At 36.3% G+C, this 18,794-nt stretch overlaps 1 protein-coding gene across 2 annotated transcripts in view; it reads right to left on the reverse strand.

Annotated features, from left to right (window-relative positions):
• Positions 1-15,587: 15,587 nt before the first annotated feature.
• PTPRK (protein tyrosine phosphatase receptor type K) overlaps positions 15,588-18,794 on the reverse strand; it is a 414,542-nt gene continuing 411,335 nt past the window's right edge. For both annotated transcript variants that reach the window (XM_083379926.1, XM_083379925.1), the window contains exon 30: positions 15,588-17,334. In XM_083379926.1, coding sequence (XP_083236052.1) covers positions 17,281-17,334 — 54 coding nt within the window. In that variant the 3' untranslated portion in view covers positions 15,588-17,280. The remainder of the gene's footprint in view (positions 17,335-18,794) is intronic.

The raw sequence follows: 18,794 nt of genomic DNA on the forward strand, positions 1-18,794 counted from the left end.
TGGCCAGTTCAAAGACAAATCGTTACCAAGGGGAAAAAAATAACAAGACAAAAAAGAATAGAACAACAACAGACAGGAACAAAAGAACAACATGTACAATCTAAATATTCATTCAGGAAGAAAATTGAAATGTCTCAGTCACACACACGTCACTAATATGTCGCCTTTAGAAGAAGCAAACATTCAGTGTGCTCATTCATGATTTAACTTCAATGCAAAGCGCTGTGAGACTTGTTAGAGGAAAAAAAAGAGCATATATTTATTTATTTATTTTTTAATTTTAATTCCATTTATATCCTGCCCTTCTCCGAAGACACAGGGCGGCTTACAAGCTTAGCATACTGTAGGATGGTGAGGAAAATAGCACACACCATTATGTAAGGGAACCTGATGCCAAAAATAAATCACTTTCTAAAGGAAAGAGAAAGAACTAGAAATGTTGAAGGAGGAACTAGTCTAGTTGTTGCATAGTGCAGTGGCAAATACTTCATTCTATCTATTAAAGTACAGATTTTATTTTCCTGGGCTCCAAGATCACTGCAGATGGGGACTGCAGCCAATAAATTAAAAGACACTTGCTCCTGGGGAGGAAAGCCTTGGCAAATCTAGACAGCACACTAAAAAGCAGAGACATCACCCTGCCAACAAAAGTGCATATGGCAGGGAAAGTTGGACCATAAGAAAGGCTGAGCGCCAAAGGATTGAAGCCTTTAAACTATGGTGCTGGGGAAGACTCCTGCGAGTCCCTTGGACTGCAAGGCAATCCAACCGGTCAGTCCTAGAGGAGATCAACCCTGACTACTCTTTAGGCCAGATCCTAAAGTTGAAACTCAAATACTTTGGCCACCTAATGAGAAGGAAGGACTCACTGGAGAAGAGCCTAATGCTGGGAAAGGTTGAGGGCAAGAGAAGAAGGGGACGACAGAGAATGAGGTGGCTGGATGGAGTCACTGAAGCAGTAGGCGTGAGCTTAAATGGACTCCAGAAGATGATAGAGGACAGGAAGGCCTGGAGGAACATTGTCCATGGGATCGCGATGGGTCGGACACAACTTCGCAACTAACAACAACAACAATCTGTTAAAGTCTGATAGAAGAGATCCCATTAGCATGTTCTCAGTAATATTAGAGAGAACATATGGATAATAGTGTTGACTAATCATGTGTCCTCATTTGCCCTGTTACACTGGCAAACAAAAAAAATTCTCAGCTAAAGCATGGGAACAGAAGAGACACCAGAAAATCCCTTCAGTTTGAATTACAAGTTGTGTTTGTGAAAAGGAAAGTGTTACAATAAGAGCGATTCAAGAACAGGTAACTATTTTCACTAAACCTTTCAGCTCTCTGAACTCAATTAAATTGTTAACTAGCATAAAGGGGGCAATCTGAGAGGGATATCATTCACAGCTCAGATGGCCAGATATTCCTTTGACTGACAACTAACACAAAGGCACTTTTACAACCTTTTGTTCCTCTTCCCAGGAACTACCATGTAATCCCAGTATGAAGGTTATTTGATTATTGGCACCAATGTAATTAAAGAAGGAAGTAACTCAGTCTGTTTTCTCTTGCAATTAAAAATCACTAAGAGTGTATTTCATGAACAGAAACATTTATGTTGCATTAATGATGTGCACATCCAAACTAGTAATTATACTCCAATTATAATACTTAATTCGAATGATTTGGTTTTAATTCCTATATAATGGAATATCATTAAGGTAAAAAAAAACGAGCAAAAAGCCCACTTTGTTTGACAACCTATTCCTCAACGTATAAAACAGAATTAGCATTACTCTCTAATTGCACTAATTCTGAAGGTAGTTGCTGGTACATTTATTTAGTAAGTCCTGCTATATCGTAGAGAGCTCATTTCCAAATAAAAGGGGATAGACTCAAACATGGCCTGCATGCTTTGTATTTCACAATGTTTCTTGATGATGGAATGATTCTTATCATGCTTTAAGGTGATATTGAAAGAATAGAGCTTCAATCCCTCCCACTGCACTCCATACGAATGTTTTGGGGAAGATTTGAGGTGCTACAGAAAGATAAGAATCTTATCTTGCCATTAATGTGAATCCATAGCTGACCTTGTTGGATGTAACCTAGGATCAGTTGAAGTTGTTCAAACTCTTGCTTGGTACTGTGTTTATATACAAATATTGAGGTTTGTATATCTCATGGCACACACATTTGTTGAATAATACACACAAACACACACAACTCTTAATAACCTCTACAAATCAACGATTGTGGGAATATTAAAGGAAACATGGGCTCGGTGGACAAATTATACTGTATAATATATTTAATTATATTATTGGGTTGGTGACAACGCACGAAGGTAAAAGACATCGTTTGGTTACTGTGGCTCAGGCACGTGATTTTTATAGTAATGTGTTAAAAGCAACCCCCCTATCATTTTTGGAAGCTGCAAAAGGACACGGAGTGGGAAAGTTTCAAGATGTTGCAGACAGACAGACAGAGGACAATGGTGGTGGAGGGGATCAAGCTACAGTCTCATCGGTTGCTGCAGGAGGCCAGAAGATGACGCGTGCCGCCCTAAGAAGAGTGAGACGAGAGCAAGAGCAAGACCAGCGGAAAGTTATGGAATCTTCAAAGTGTGCTTACAATGAAGATGTAGGAGGAGAGCGGTCTAAAGAAGTTTTGGGGGTCATGACAGAGGTGCTCCAAAAGTTTTGGGGCGTTAAGATTGTTGATTAAATTTTTAGATTAGAATGTCAATGGAGTAAAATTATTATAGAGGAGAAAGAAAGTTTTTTTTCTTTTTTTTAATATTTTATATAATTTAAGATTGATGTTATTTGTTTGTTAGAAAAGTATATTAGGGTTACAGACTTAAAGTATGTGTTGAACTAAGAGTGGGTATGTAAGCACCTAATTAATAACAAGTTGTCTTAGAGATTGCTTAAAAAAAATTTTTTTTTATATATACTCTTTTTATTTGAACTTTTATTTGAACTTAAGGATGATTTGGAACTGTGAGACATTTGGCGTGATACACGCAAGAACTATTTTAGATTATAGTTTAGTTTGGTTGGAGATTATTAAGATTAACAGAGATAAGCGCTTTTGGTGCGTAATTGAGAATTTGTTTGGAAATTAGAGAAAGGTGGGAGAATGCAAATAGCAGGTGAAAGTTTTTTTTTCTTTTCCCTTTTTTTTGAAATTAATATGAATAAGGACTGGGATTAAGAAAATTTATTTTGAGTAAAGATCTTTTTTTGTTTTCCTCTTTTTCTTCTCTACTTTATTTGTAATATTAATATTGTTTGTATTCATTTTATATGAGCTAGAGAGAGATAGAATTTATACTTTATTGTTGATAATATAGGGGTGTTTATGTTTGTTTTTTTGATTTTATGCCCTGTATTTAGCTCTGGGAAGTCGGGGGGGGGGAGGAGGGAGTGGGGGAGAGGGATAGGGGTGGGGGAGGGGGGATTAAAGTCAAAATGTATTGTAAAACTTTTTAAATAAAAAAAAATATATTTAATTATTTCAGTGGACCACAACTTTTTAAGACCTTCTGATATCTCACAGTCTGTATTTCTTTCTAAAAGGAATTGAAGAAGCCAGTAAGTTCATTTTCCTAGAATCTAGATCATCACTGACTCAATTACAATATAAGACTCTTTCCTAAGAAATTTTGTAGATCTTACAAAAAACTGTTATCCCTCCAAAACTGCTTAGACATATTCTATGAATCTCAAATTCTAGATTATATGGAATGACTCTAAAATATTGTCAACTTTATGAAATTTCTTTACCTTTGGTCTCCCAGCAAGTTGTCAGATTTATTTTTGGCACACTTTAGCACTGACTGCATTTGAAACAACTTTAATATTATTTGAATTAATAGACAATTATGGAACAAATTATACAGAATTATATAATTATACATAATTATACAATTTACCAAAGGAAAACTTCTTGACATATTAAAGAATTATTTTTTAAAAAAATATTATATTACCTGTAGACATTGATGCATTGCTAATTATATTACATATTTTTATAATATGGTAATATTTATTAATTTCTCCTGCTCCACAAAGATCAAGATCAAATGTTTTAAGAATAGCTCTTAAAATGCAACTTAAATATAATCATCTCTATAATCACTTGTTAACAAATGTTTCATCTTTAAGGAAGTCCAACAATGATTGGGTAAACATTGTTTATCCCAAAAGGAAATGGTATTATGGGTTATGCATTTAATTTAATTTTATTCTCAACTGCATACACTACGGTATTTATCCACAAAAGGTGACATAAATTCTTTGTTTCTCACATTGCATCATATCATCACATCACAGGGGAAGTCAACTGTTTATTACAGAATAAACTCAACTGGCCCTGTATATAATGGGCAATGATATACTGTTTATGAAATCTTTTGGTATGTTCCTTCTGTATATATTGTTACAGTATGAAAATTATCTGTCTGTCCCCAATGTATTTATTTGTTTAATTCATTTAGTTGATGTGAGCTGAAAATACCTCACATGCCGTTTTCAAAGATAAGATACAAACAAGTTTTAAATTGAACAAAAAAATGAAAAATGAACAAAGACTTGCAATAAAAGTCAAAGATAATAAAAAAGTTTCTTTCAACATATAAATAACAAGAAAAAAATCAAGGAAACAGTCGGTCTATTAAAGAGAGAAGACGGCAAGGAAATAACAGGCAGCAGACAGAAAGCAGAGCTGCTTAATTCATTCTTTGCATCGGTCTTCATGCAAAAAGAAATTATAGCCCAACCTACCAAAAATATAACTGTAAAAGACAGTATAGAAATAAAAATTAAAATAAGCACACACACACACACAAAGGTAAGAGAACACCTATCTGTTCTTGATAAATATCAATCACTGGGACCTGATGGATTATATCCCAGAGTTCTGAAGGAGCTGGCAAATGTCATCTTAGGACCATTGTACCATATATTTAAAAAAATCCTGGAGCACCGGGGAACTACCAGAGGACTGGAAAAGAGCTGATGTGTTTCCCATCTTCAAAGAAGGAAAGAAGACCAAACAGCCTAACATCAATAACCAGGAAGATACTGGAAAAGATAATCAAAAACAGACCTATGAACATCTAGAAACAAGTGAAGTAATAACTAAAAGTCACTTTGTTAAAAACAGATCATGCTAAACCAACCTTATTTCATTCTTTGACAAAGTGACTAAATTAATAGACCAATGAAATGTTGTGGACTTCAGCAAGGTATTTGACAAAGTAGATCATAACCTACTTCTTGGTAAGCTAAAAAAAGTGGGATAGACAGCATCACCATCAGAGGGATTTGTAACTGGCTGACAAACTGTACTCAACACGTAGTCCTTAAAGGTACTACAGTACATCTACATGGAGGCAAGTAAGCAGTGAGGTACCACAAGGTTCCGTCGTAGGCCCAGTACTCTTCAATATCTTCATAAATGATTTAGATGAGGGAATATAAGAGGAACATATCAAATTTGCAGATAATACTAAGCTGGCAGGAATAGCCAACACCCCTAGATGATAGGCTCAAGATCCAGATGGATCTTGACAGACTTGAATACTGGGCCCTATCTAACAAAATGACATTCAATGTAGAGAAAAGTAAAGTCTTACACTTAGTTAAGAAAAACCCAAAGTACACATATAGATTGAATGAAACCAGGCTTAATAACAGTAACTGTAAGAGGGATCTTGGAGTCTTAGTGGACAATCAATTAAAAATGAGCCAACAGTGTGCAGTGGCAGCCAAAAAAGCCAATGTAATCCTAAATTGCATTAATAGAGGGATTCAATGAAGATCATATGAGATACTAACCTTAACCCTAACCTTCTATAAAGCCTTAGTAAGACCACACCTAGAATACTGCAACCAGTTTTGGTCACCACACTAAAAAAAATATTGAGACTCTAGAAAAAGTGCAGAGAAGAACAACAAAATTGATTAGGGGACTGGAGGCTAAAACATATGAAGAACTGTTACAGGAACTGGGCATGGGTAGTCTAGTGAAAAGAAGAACCAGGGGAGACATGATAGCAGTATTCCAATATCTGAGGGGGTCAACCTATTTTCCAAAGAACCTGAAGGCCAGACAAGGAATAATGGATGGAAACTGGTCAAGGAGAGATTCAACGTAGAAATGAGAAATTTTCTGATAGTGAGAGCAATCAACCAATGGAACAGCTTGCCTTCAGAAGTTGTGGAAGCTTCATCACTGGAAGCTTTCAAGAAAAGACTGGACTGGACCATTAAAATAACAATGGCAACTGCATATAAAGAAAATCTGAATATTTTTTTTAATAGATGGCACTTAACACCAGCCAGACTAGCAAAAATGTTTAAAAATATCTCTAGCAATTGTTGGAAATGTAGGCAAAAACCAGGCATGTATTATCATCTTTGGTGGACGTTCCCTAAAGCAAATAAATTTTGGACAAAAATTCATACTTAGAAAAAAATGTTAAGAAAGCATGTAGATTTTAAACCAGCAATTTTTTTATTAGGTATAATTTCAGGAAAATATGACAGAAATGTATATTTAATGGTACATGTATTAACAGCAGCAAGAATTGTTTTTGCGCAGAATTGGAAAAATGAAGAAACGCCTTCTGAAGATGACATAATCAAGAAAATACTGGAATGTGCAGAAATGGACAGACTCACATTGAAGATTAAAGAAAAGGAAGATACAGAGTATTTTGAAATATGGGATGTATTTTACCAATGGCTGGAAAAACAGGGTAGAGATGAGGATTTTATTATCAAGATAAGACACAGACAACATGTTGTTTATTAAGCACTTATGAAATGTAAATTTATAAAAATAAATAAATAAAATATATTATAAAAAAGAAAAGATTGGATTGCCAACTGTCAGAAATGGTGTAGGGTCTCCTGCTTGGGTGTGTGTGGGGGGCTTGGGCTAGATGACCTACATGGTTGCTTCCAACTCTGTTATTTTATTCTATTCTAAATTGATTTTGTTTTGTTTCCGGTTAGATAATTTTTTTGCACAAGTGACTTATAGCATCCTCTATATTTCTTAAACCACTGCCAGAGTTATATTAATGCAGACCAGTTGTGTCTCACTTCCAACAGTGGCTAGGTAATTCAGTGAAGATGCTATAACTCATCAGTGTGAAAATGACCAAAAATGGGCATTTTTATTTAAGGCTACCATACCAAACAATTAATCTTTTTGAATCTCATGTATAATTTTAACCTAGCAAAACAAATCTTGAAAGCCAAACAGGAGCAAAACATAATCTCAGTTCACAGCAGATTCACAGGCTAAAAGAAATCTAAGTAGCCAATAATAGATCCTAAATAGTTCAAGATTACTAAGGTTCAGGAGATACTGAGATATGTATCGCAATGAGATTTCTATGACTTCATAAAGGTGTCTTAACAGACCAAAATATTGTGAAGATCTCTCCCCCCAAGAGATTCCTTTTGAATGCCTAGAAAGTTACTGAAAGGGGCATGACTTCCTCTGTACCCACAAAATCCTCTTGGGATATATTTCTCTTGGGAATGTATGCTAATAAGGCAGCAGCAATGTAGGAGAAAGAGCTAAGTGAATAACTTGATAAACAATGTTTTGAGGTACTGACTGCATCTCTTTTCAGATGTTCTAAACATGTCTCAGAACAGATGTTCCAGAAGGCATGGAAGGAGCAGATGAGTTCCAGTTGTCCTGCTTGTTTGTTTTGGTTTTTGCACTCTGGGTGAATCGAAGCATAAAATGGGATCTTTGATCACTTGGTCAAAAGCTAGGAAGTTAATGAAAATAGTGACAAGGGGGATGGAGCTACCACGTTCAGCTACTTCGTTTGGTTGAAGACAGCCAGAGAAGCTTTCAAAACAGTGGTACAAAACCTGCACTTTAAAAATCTATGCAGTTTGGTCCAGACTCTTATACTGTACGTTCTTCTTTCAAATACTTTGGAAAGTCCTTATTTCTAACTATGTTTCATTCTATTCACTTATCACTTCCGCCCTAAACATTATATTATAGAAAGGCAGAAGACAATACCCCCTCCCTTATGCAAGAACTTCTATGGCAACAATTTTTAATGGGAATGTAGATGCAAGAACTGCAGCAATTTATTCTCAATGCTTTATGAAAAGCAACAACTACTAGCCACATTTAAATGTCAAAATGACAAAAATGTCATTTTGAATAGAACATTATTTGTGAGATGAAAACTCATTTGAGTTATGGATTTATAAAAACTGGAGGAAACTTGTTTACTAAGTGAACTTTGTGCAGATTCCTATAAAACTATTCTCAGGAACAAAACGCATAAAAAGGTATAATCTAACATACTCAAGAAAAATAATCACTTGAACCTCTCCACCAGCTGTCTTACATTCTTCTCTTGTCCTTTGTCTTCTTAATATCCTTTCATGAAAAAGAAAAAAAAAATCACTGAGCTTTTGATTACTTAAATAAAACAGTAGGCAGTCTCAAAACATGTGATCTAGCCATTCTTTCGGTTTACGTATCCTCTTCCCTTTGTTTAACCTTTTTTTTTCTTTGATCATTCAGTACATATTTTTGGCTTCATATTTTGATTTTAGATAGCTTTTTCTGGTGTGTTGTTGACTTCATATAAACTTGATATCTTCTGTTTGACTATTGTCAACATCAACTTTTTAAAAAATGAAACTCGGCTTACCAATTTTTTCTCCATAATACTGCTAAGTTGCAGAGCACATAATACAAAAAAGGGACAAAGTTCAACCCATAATACTGCCTTTTCTATTTTGAGCATGATAATAATTTTGCTCACTCTGTTTTATTTTGTTCACCTCTTCATCTAGATTAGCTAATCCTGCACTGGAGGAAATCCTGACTATTTAAAGTTGATCCTTATCTGTGTGGTTAGAATGAATACTAAGCAACAGCCAGAAAACCAGAATTATTTCTCACAAATGAAGGCAAATATACGTGTCCCAGGATAATGTTGCAAGATCCAATCTGGGCAGTCACCGGACCAGAGGTTTAGTCTTCCAAGCTTTAGGACTTGGGTTAAAGCCCATCCTCAGTGATCTTCTCTCTATCAAATGTGTCGTATTTATGTGGTGCCTTCCTATTGGTTGATTGGTGTGTTGACAGCTGGTGATTGGCTGTTTCCTTGTGCTGCCAAGTACTCGCTCCTATTCAACCAATAGAAAGTACCACATAAATGTGACCCAAGGCACACATTCTGGTAGAGAGAGGTTCCCTGAGGATGGGCTCCAGCAAAACACATCCAAAAGCTCAGAAGATTAAGCCTCTGGTCCCAGAGACCGATCCAGATTGCAACTTTGCAGAACTATTTCTTCTTTCATCTTGGAAAACTAAAAGAAATAACTAGATTTCTTTTTTAAATACCGTAAAAAATATTTTGCTGTCAAGAAATATCAAACTATTTGCTTTCCCATGTGGAAAGGGTTGTTGAGTTGATAGGCAAACCTTCAGAAACAATTAAGTAAAGTGATTGGATAAATACCACTGGGAAGATCAGTCTTGAACAAATGAATGTAAATGAATTCACTGTCCTTTCCTTTTAGCAGAGTTTCCATATAAAGGACTTCAGGGGCATTTATTTCATGACACCCAAGAATTGTTGTGGCCTCTTTAAAAATACATTACCAAGGAGGGCTGATCTGTAACATTATTTCAAAAGTCTCTTGTGTGCATCTCCAGATCTCTTAAATGTACTGAAGATAAGCCAAACACATTTCAGAACACTTTTTGCTATAATCTGAAGCACAAAGTCATTTTCCTCTCAAAGTAAACCTTTAATGGACCTGCAGTATTTTCACAAAGTGGTAACTTGGTCCTTTGTCTAATATTTAACACCATTTGATATCAGATAATATTTTGCCACAAACACTTTCAGTGTGTTTGTCACAGACAGTTTCAGTCAATTAGGCTGCTTAGAGGAAAAATCTTTAATAAGCTTTTTCTTCCTAAAAATAATCAGTATAATTGGAAGAAAACGCATCTAGGAATACTTAATGTTAGATTCTATGCTAGATTACAAGAATGCCAATTTAGAGAACTTGTGGGCTTTTGAGGAGATCAGGTAAGTGGAAAAACAAGGAAACAGTCCTTCTTTCTTTTCTTTTTTTAAAAGCACAAGGAATAACTATACATTCAGGAAAAAAGGACTTTCAGTAGAGGAATGGAGTCAGCACATCTCAAAATGAGTGGAGACAATGCAGATGCAACGAAAAGGACTGGTGAATAGAGCGGTCCAATGGAACCTCTTCAGATAAGAAGAGGACAGATCATTTACTTGTGCTCCAGATGGCTGTTTCTCATGAGAAGACTGGAGGATAGCAGCTTCCCATGAGTTTTTGTTCTAATCATTTCAGAAATTACTTAAGGGTAATAATGATCTTGAAAGTAGCAAGTTTGGAAAGCCACCTGGCGAGTTTACTGCCATTCCAAAACAAAAAGAAAATTAAGCAAAAGCTTCAGAATTTAAAGAATTTGAAACAAATGGCAAAGGTTAAGCAAGGTTTTTGATTCAGGAAAGTTAACAACAAATTGAGGGATGAGCTGAATTTGGAACAGTAGGATTTCTGCTTTAAGATTTTGGAAATATTTATGGAGCCTTGGTGGAGCAGTGGGCTAATGCCTCCTTAAGTAATACCAGCTGCCTGCAATTAGTGCAAGTTCGAGTCCCACCAGGCTCAAGGTTGACTCAGCCTTCCATCCTTCCGAGGTAGGTAAAATGAGGACCCAGATTGTTGGGGGCAATTAAGCTGACTTTGTAATAATGCCGCTTGGGGGGTGTATGAAAGCCCTAATAAGCAGGCATATACATAGAATGAAGGCTATTGCTAAGCTTGTGAGCCGCCCTGAGTCTTCGGAGAAGGGCGGGATATAAATGGAATTAAAATAAATAAATAAATAAAAATAAACAGCTCATTCACATGAATTGTATTGTTTAGCTTACCTTAAATCATAACAAAAAATCATAAAAGGCTTTATGATTCTAGGAATTAGTCACTAGAGGGACTAAAGATCCCAAGCATAAAAGGAGAAGAAATAGGCTTATCTTTTGATTTGGTCAGCACTGGGAGAAAATGACAAGTAGTATCATAGTTGAAATACTTCAGGAGATAGTTGAACAAAAGGGATGTACAGTGACAGCAATATTCTGTGTCTATGGATAAACTATGTCCAAATGATATTTTAAAAGAAATGACATAGGTGAAAGAGAGTACCTTATGCTGAAACAACTAGTCTTATGCAGAAAATTAGAATATAAAAAATGTTGAAATATTGGAAAATGAAAAACAATGTGGATTACAAGAGAAAGATGAGAGTCAAAGTAGAAACACAAATGAGAAACCAAGAGAATGACCTGGAGAATGATTCCTTACTGGATCTACAAAGGAGATTTGTTAAAACCTTGAAGAAGTCTTTGAGATGGGAAAAAGAAAATCTGAAGAGAAATTAAACCCTACAACAACATCTGAATGAATTATATTAAATATTAAGATTGCTAGAAGCAAAAGGAAAGAATGTAAAGTTGGCTTGTTTGACCAAAGTTAAAATAAACCACATTTTTATAAAATTCTGGAAATTCTTTATGGATTTTGCTGACATCAATGTTGAAATATTAATGATTTATGGAATGTGTGTGGGTAAGATACGGATTATTGGTCAAAGAGATACTTGCATGTAACCTTATACAAGGTGAAGAATTCTAAGTTTGTTTGTATTGTGATGGAAATAAGGAGTAAGTTCTTTAAATATTTTCCTTCCTTTTTCCCCCTGCACTTTCTGTTCTCTCCTTCCTTTTCTTCCCTTTTTCAGTTAAGTTTGCACTGTCTGTTGTTACTGTCTTTAATTTTTTCCAGAAAAATATTTTTAAAAAAAGGAAGCTCAGAAGAAGGAAAAGTAATTTTTGAAAAGCATTTTGCTGCATTTCAAAACAGGAACCAAATCAAAGCTAACAACAACAACAATAATAATAAAGTTGGAAGGGACCTTGGAGGTCATCTAGTCCAACCCCCTGCTCAGGCAGGAAACCCTATACCATTTCAGACAAATGGCTGTCCAGTTTCTTCTTAAAAACTTCCAGTGTTGGAGTATTCACAACTTTTGGAGGCAGGTTGTTCCACTGGTTAATTGTTCTAACAGTCAGGAAGTTTCTCCTTAGTTCTAGGTTGCTTCTCTCCTTGATTAGTTTCTATCTGTTGCTTCTTGTCCTGCCTTCAGGCGGTTTGGAGAATTGCTTGACTCCCTCTTCTTACACTCCTTACACTCCTTACACAGCTGTTACACTTATGGTTAGGAAAGTTCTAAAAGGCAAATAGAAATCACAGTAGTAAGGAAGGAATTTTTAGCCTAGCTGTATCTGTATGTATTGCATTTTCATGCTTTAACTTTGTATATATACATTCCATTTAAATGTACATATGTGTTTCACATACAAAAACATATATGTCCCAGAAGACCTGCACACTGGAAAAAAAGCAATGGACTATTTTCCTGGGAGGCAAAAGCTGGAGGGCCACAACAAAGGGAAGTAGTAGCCTGAAGCTGTCTGAATTCTTTTGATGTTGTTGCTCAAGTATTTCAGTTCTGACAGGATTGCCTTAAACTGCTTTAGTACATGAGCACACAAAAGGAGCAATGTAAATGGTAAGCATGGGTGTGCTATTTAAGTTATACTACAAGTAACGGAAACACATTGGTGTGCCATTTATGTTGCCAGCCCATGATGTTTTAGTTGACTTCTATAAGAATTCAAAATATGGATCATTGATGCTTACACAGTCTTAACCAGGAATCTTTTTTTGAGCTGCAGATTCCACAAGAGCTATTCAGTACCATAAGTTGCTTAGTGCCAGTGCTTTTTTTGTAAAAGAAAAAGGTGCCAGAACTCACACATGTCATACAACCCGCCTTGCCTACCCTACAAGGTTCCATCCAAAAAAAGGTGCTGGAACTCCATTCTGAGCGTTCTATGACAAAAAAAAGCCCTGCTTAGTGCTATCTTTAGAGATTTTAACACATCTACTAAGCTGCACACAGTCCATTAGCCTAATATTATGGCACATGAGATCATTAACAATGGTAATTTATTTGAAATTCCACATGGGCAACAAAAAAAACTTCTCAGGTAAGATGCCACACAAGGCTGGTAGTTTAAATTAATGCATTCCACATCATGTAAGTTTGTATTACTAGATGTGATGATATTATGTTCTACTGAAACAGCTTTTATTACTTTATTAATTGTATTTTTACCTTAACTTTTTTTAAAAAATATTGTATATATAGTAACTACGATTTTATATTTTTAAAGAGAGATTTTTTGCAACTTAAGTTTTCCATTCCAACTGTGAGTCATATGCATTCAGAAAGAATGCATGTATCTCAGCAAGCTCGAAAAAACTGTGCATCTTGATCCTGAATCAGAAGCATGTTAATCCTGATTGGATTGTTTCATTAGCAACATTATATTTTGATTAGGGAAAGCAAAGACAAGAGACTTAGTTGTCTCTGCCCATTGGTGTCAGTGCTGATTATCCCAGAGGCGTGTATATAGAGCCACAGACTGGGTTTAAGGAAGCTGATGGCACCCCATTTTCCATACCTGGATATTGATTTGGAAGAACAGCTTCTTCCTTAAGATGCACTTCCTGCTGCTGGACTTTCCCAATCTACCACTGAAAAAAGACTTCAGTTTCTGATAAGCAGGAACAAAATGGAGTTCTGAGAGGTTTCTGAAGCCAGTCAGCTAGGCATCCTAGTCACTACTGTATTTAAGTCAGGGGTCTTCAAACTTGGCCCTTTTATGACTTGTGGAAAGCACGCTGGCTAAGGAATTCTGGGAGTTGATGTCCACAAGTCATAAAAGGGCCTGCTTTAAGTTATTATTGTGTTCTTTGTTTTTGTCTCTTTTTTACAATGAGGGATTAGGAGTGCTTCCTTCCCTCTGCCTGCCATACTTGGGTGCAAAGCAGCACTTATAGAATGGAGCCACATGGATAGTGGTAGCAAGGAAGTAGGCCTTGATCCTGATGGTCCTCTCTCTTGCCATACCAGAGAGTTGGGAGTGACCCAAGCCTGGTGGAAGGTAACATGTCCTGAACTGGCTCTGTTAGGAGCAGGACAGGCCCAACTGAGGCATTCCATTAGCTCAGGGGTTTCAGGGTCTTTTATACCAAGCCAATTTCTCCCTGTGATAGGGCCATCCTCCAGATGCCCAGCTCCAAAGTCACTAGTAGCTTCAAAGATCATTAAACAGATATGGCAAAATAGTACTGTAACTGTATTTCATGAAAAACTTCAATTTAAGACCTTTATATTTAATAACACACTATATCAGACATGTCAAACACAAGGCCTGGGGGCCGGATCCGGCCCGCAAAGTGGTTTCATGCGGCCCGCGAAGCCATCCTGAAAACAGTGAGGGAACGGCCCCCACTGCCTTGGCCTTGGCCCAGAGACCCTCCTTCTGCCAGAGACCCTCAGATCTGTCCCACTCCTGCCCAGGCCCCCATAGGCACCCTTGATGCGAACGATGTAGAGCTGGCCACGCCCACCCAGTAGGCCATACGCACTCTAGCCACGCCCACCCAGTAGGCCATGCCCACCCTGGCCATACCCACCCGGCCCCCTGAGGGCAACCGCAATGCTGATGCGGCCCTCAATGAAATTGAGTTTGACACCCCTGCACTATATATTCTTTCATATTTGGTTGTTGGGAGACTTTTGTATCAGTGTATAAAAAGAGTTGTCGACCTTGGACTAATTTCCACCAAATTTTTTTTATTAGCATGAGATGAACTGTGATATATGTGTGTTCTGTTCCCCCTCCCTCAAGGTACAAACAAACAGACAAGCAGGTACAAAACAAAAGGGTTAAGTCTTTATACCACAATATAATTGCTGTCTGATAAAGTCTTGGCAGCAAGCTACCCACAGTCAGCCAAAATAGGCTAGTTATCTCAAATGTTCGCTGACATGAGATAACTGTCAACAAGAAATTCCAAGAAAGTCCAGACAAACAAACCGAAAAGCAGAGATGAAGAAGCGTAGGCACAAAATCCAGACCAGGGTTCACACAGGTAGAAAAATCTGACAGACGTGATCAGAAGCTGTGGTGAATTAAATTGTTCATCACAAAGTTCTGAGACCAGCCACACCCCCTTTTGTACCTTATGGGGTGTGGCTCAATGACTCAGCTACTCCCTGGCCCTCCCACTCAACCTACGTTGCTGCAAATGCTTGGCCCTGCATCTTTCTCGAGGGTCTAGCCATGAGTAATCTTCACTAGACTGTATTTGCTGCAGCTGCTCGAGCTCCCCCCCAGCCTGGCTACTCCCAGGCTTCTCCTCTCGGCCTTCAGATGGAGACGGAGGCCTTGCCAGAGAGGAAGGCCCCAGAGAGGGAGGCCTTGCCAGTCCCACCCCATCATCCTCAGAGTCCTCTTCCTCGGTTAGGACAGGTCAGGGCCACAACAGTGTGTTTCTTTTAATAAAGGAATAAGTGTAATCAAAATAGGACATATGAACTCAATATTTTATAAAACTTCTTTAATTCACTCTTATTTTACATGAATATTTATCAGCACCTTATCATTTACTCTTGATAAAAAAAATCAACAGGACACAGTAAATGTTTTTTCATTATGAAAATATGTCCAGGCTTATGAATGTGCATATGAAGAGCAAAGTAAAAAACATACCAAAGCTATCACCTAACTCTTGAATTGATTCAATCCACTTTGGCTTTGTCAGAACACAAAGCTACCATTTTCACAAATCTAGACTACCACTGGGAGAAAAGCTGGAGCTTCTTTGAAGCCTTTGACCAAAGCTTGGCTCAGCCGGGAAGTAACAACTGAGGATCAGAAGATTCCTCCAGTATTACAGACGGGAACAATGCATGGTGTGGTGGCCTAGAACTTGTGCCTCAACTGTAAACATTAAAATAAATGTTATTAACTTGCATTTTTATTTATTTTTGTACTTGCTCTGTGTGTCAAGCATTCATTATTAACCCACTTACTCCTTAAAAAAATTAATGAAACTCCCAAAGATATATATATGTGCAGTTTCTATTCGATTTCTTATTACTATAAACTGAAAAAAAAGACTATATAGTCTGGGAAAGAAGTTTTACGTTTGGTTTCTTTTTCTTGTTTACGTGAATTTCATTCATAAGCGTGTACACACACCAACCAAAAAAGTATATCAATGTTTTCTGGTCTATCCATAAAAGATCTTTTCATTCTCTCTCCTTCTACTTACACAATACATACAAAAAATAATCTACAAAAATCATTTACACTTGATTTCAGCAACAATGTTTCTAAGAAAAAATGGTTCTGTCCAACCATCATAAAAGAAATGTCAATAAACAATAAATACAATGTGCTTTCTTTCCTATATAAACATATTTACACTTGAGTCTTTGGTTTATGTTTGAATTTCTTTATAAAGAACTTTTATCAGGCTGTCATTGCACAGTAAAACAAAATATGCCATTTTTTAAATGTTTGCGGTATGTGTGTCTGTATCTCTCTCTCTCTCTATATATATATATTCTTGCAGCACATAAAATCTACAGATTATCCATCTGTATACATTATTTTTAAAACCTTTTAACAGTATGAAATTAGGAACAAGTCTGAAATAAAACATTCACTAGAATAGATACATGCAACAGATGACAGAACTAATGTAGCCGAGAGACTGCGGAATATGCAAACACTGGAAAGTTTTACTTTGAATAGCAGATGTGCTCTGCCTTGACTCTTAATTCATTTTTGTGGCACTATATTCAGATTGTGTACAGGGACAGAATAGTGTGTGTGTGTGTGTGTGTGTGTGTGTGTTTGTGTGTGTGTGTTTGTGTGTGTATGGCATGACTAGACGCCAAAGGCGCACAGAACGCTGTTACCTTCCCACTGTAGTGGTCCCTATTTTTCTACTTGCATTTTTACGTGCTTTCGAACTGTATATGTGTGTGTGTGTGTGTGTGTGTGTGTGTGTGTATATATATATATATATATATATATATATATATATATATATATATATATATATATATATATATATATATATATATATATATATTACACCATTTATTAAGAAAAATACTTTTGCATTTAAAAATTAAGTTTCCCCTTCACTAAAACATTTCTTCATAGGTTCAATAGAGGATGCCAAAACACAGTTTATTAAATTTCATATTATTTGGTTCACTTGATTGTATTTATCCTTTCATATTAAGATGATTCAAGGTACTCCAGTGCAACATCATAGCAGAAACGATATTGTTCCTAAGAGAGAAAAAAAAACAAGTTATATTGCATTTGTGGAGGAAGGAAAATGAAAGAAACACTATTGTTCCATAGACTTAATTGCATGTTGTTTATTTTTGTCTATGATTTTTGTTAAAAAAAATAATTGGAATTCCTTACTATCAATGGCTTCATATCTCACTATGATGCCCATTGCTAGTTATTTGTCAACCAAAGAATACTTCTGCTATTTCAAAAGAATAATAATAATAATAAAAATATATTAACATTCATTTATCACCTGACAAACCTCTCTCTTTTTAAAATACTATAGCTAGTATTACACCAAACTGAACGAAACATAAAAGTAAGTCTAGCAAATCTAAGACCCTCCAATAAAAAAAGATAGGGATTTGAATAAGTCAACATATATAGTTTATAATACCAAGGCCCATGATCTGGAAGGAACAATATTCTGAGCGATGAAAAGAAATGCCAACTCTTTATCTGATTTTTTTTAAAAAAAAAGTTACCCACCCTTCCTACCAGGTGTAGAAAATACCACCATAAAGCACTTAACAGGATGTGGGAAAAGATTTTTAAAATACATTTTTGTTCTAGTTCTCTGATTAACATGGTGAGTGGAGATCAGGTGAGTATATTTGGCTAGTTTCCTTGGCTGGTTCCTTCTCCCAGCTTAACAGCTTTTGGGGATGCAATCAAGCATTTTGCCCACATAGAGCATGACCTTGAAAATACCCCACTTTGGCAGCTGCACAGACTGCAATAGAATAGCACCATTGCTTTGTGCTTTTACGTATAATCAAACCTGTTAGAAATCATAGCAAGCTAGAAATGCTAAAATAAACAACACTGATTATAAAGTATGTGTTCTGAAGTGGTTTTAAATTATAAGTGGGGAAGATATGAAACACAGATCCATGGAACTGCCCTCCTCCATTCTAGGAGAACAAAACAAAACCAGTGCATAAATCTACTAATGTGAATATTCTGCAAATGAAAGGATACAAAATGGATTTACAAATAATTATAGTGGTGGTAGCCAAAGGGGGAAAATGTTATTTTTCATCTATTATTCCACAGATGATCGTAGACTACAACTCTTGCCAAAATTGGCCAAGAATGGTAGGAGTTCAAGGGCCATAATGTCCCCTCTCTTGCCCCAAACCTGACCCTAGTTCTCCTTTCTTTCCGTCTTATCATCCTCAGGCCCATTGGTTTTCCTTCCTGCTTCCCATTCTTTACTCCTTCCCATTTATATGCTCTAATATTTTAGGAAAACAAATACATACTAGGCAAATATACTAATTATGCCTTTTCTGTTTGACAGAAGTATGTCAGTTGTTTTAAAAAATCCCACATCAGAAGTACTAGAGTTGATATGGGATTCTATTGCTTTTATTTAGGATTGTTTCCATAATTTGAGAGGCTGGGCGATGTAGACTGATTATGGTTATGGAACTGAGTTCAAAGAATTT

This window comes from Vipera ursinii (genome assembly GCF_947247035.1).
Source record: "Vipera ursinii genome assembly, chromosome: 1".
NCBI classification, from domain to species: domain Eukaryota; kingdom Metazoa; phylum Chordata; class Lepidosauria; order Squamata; family Viperidae; genus Vipera; species Vipera ursinii.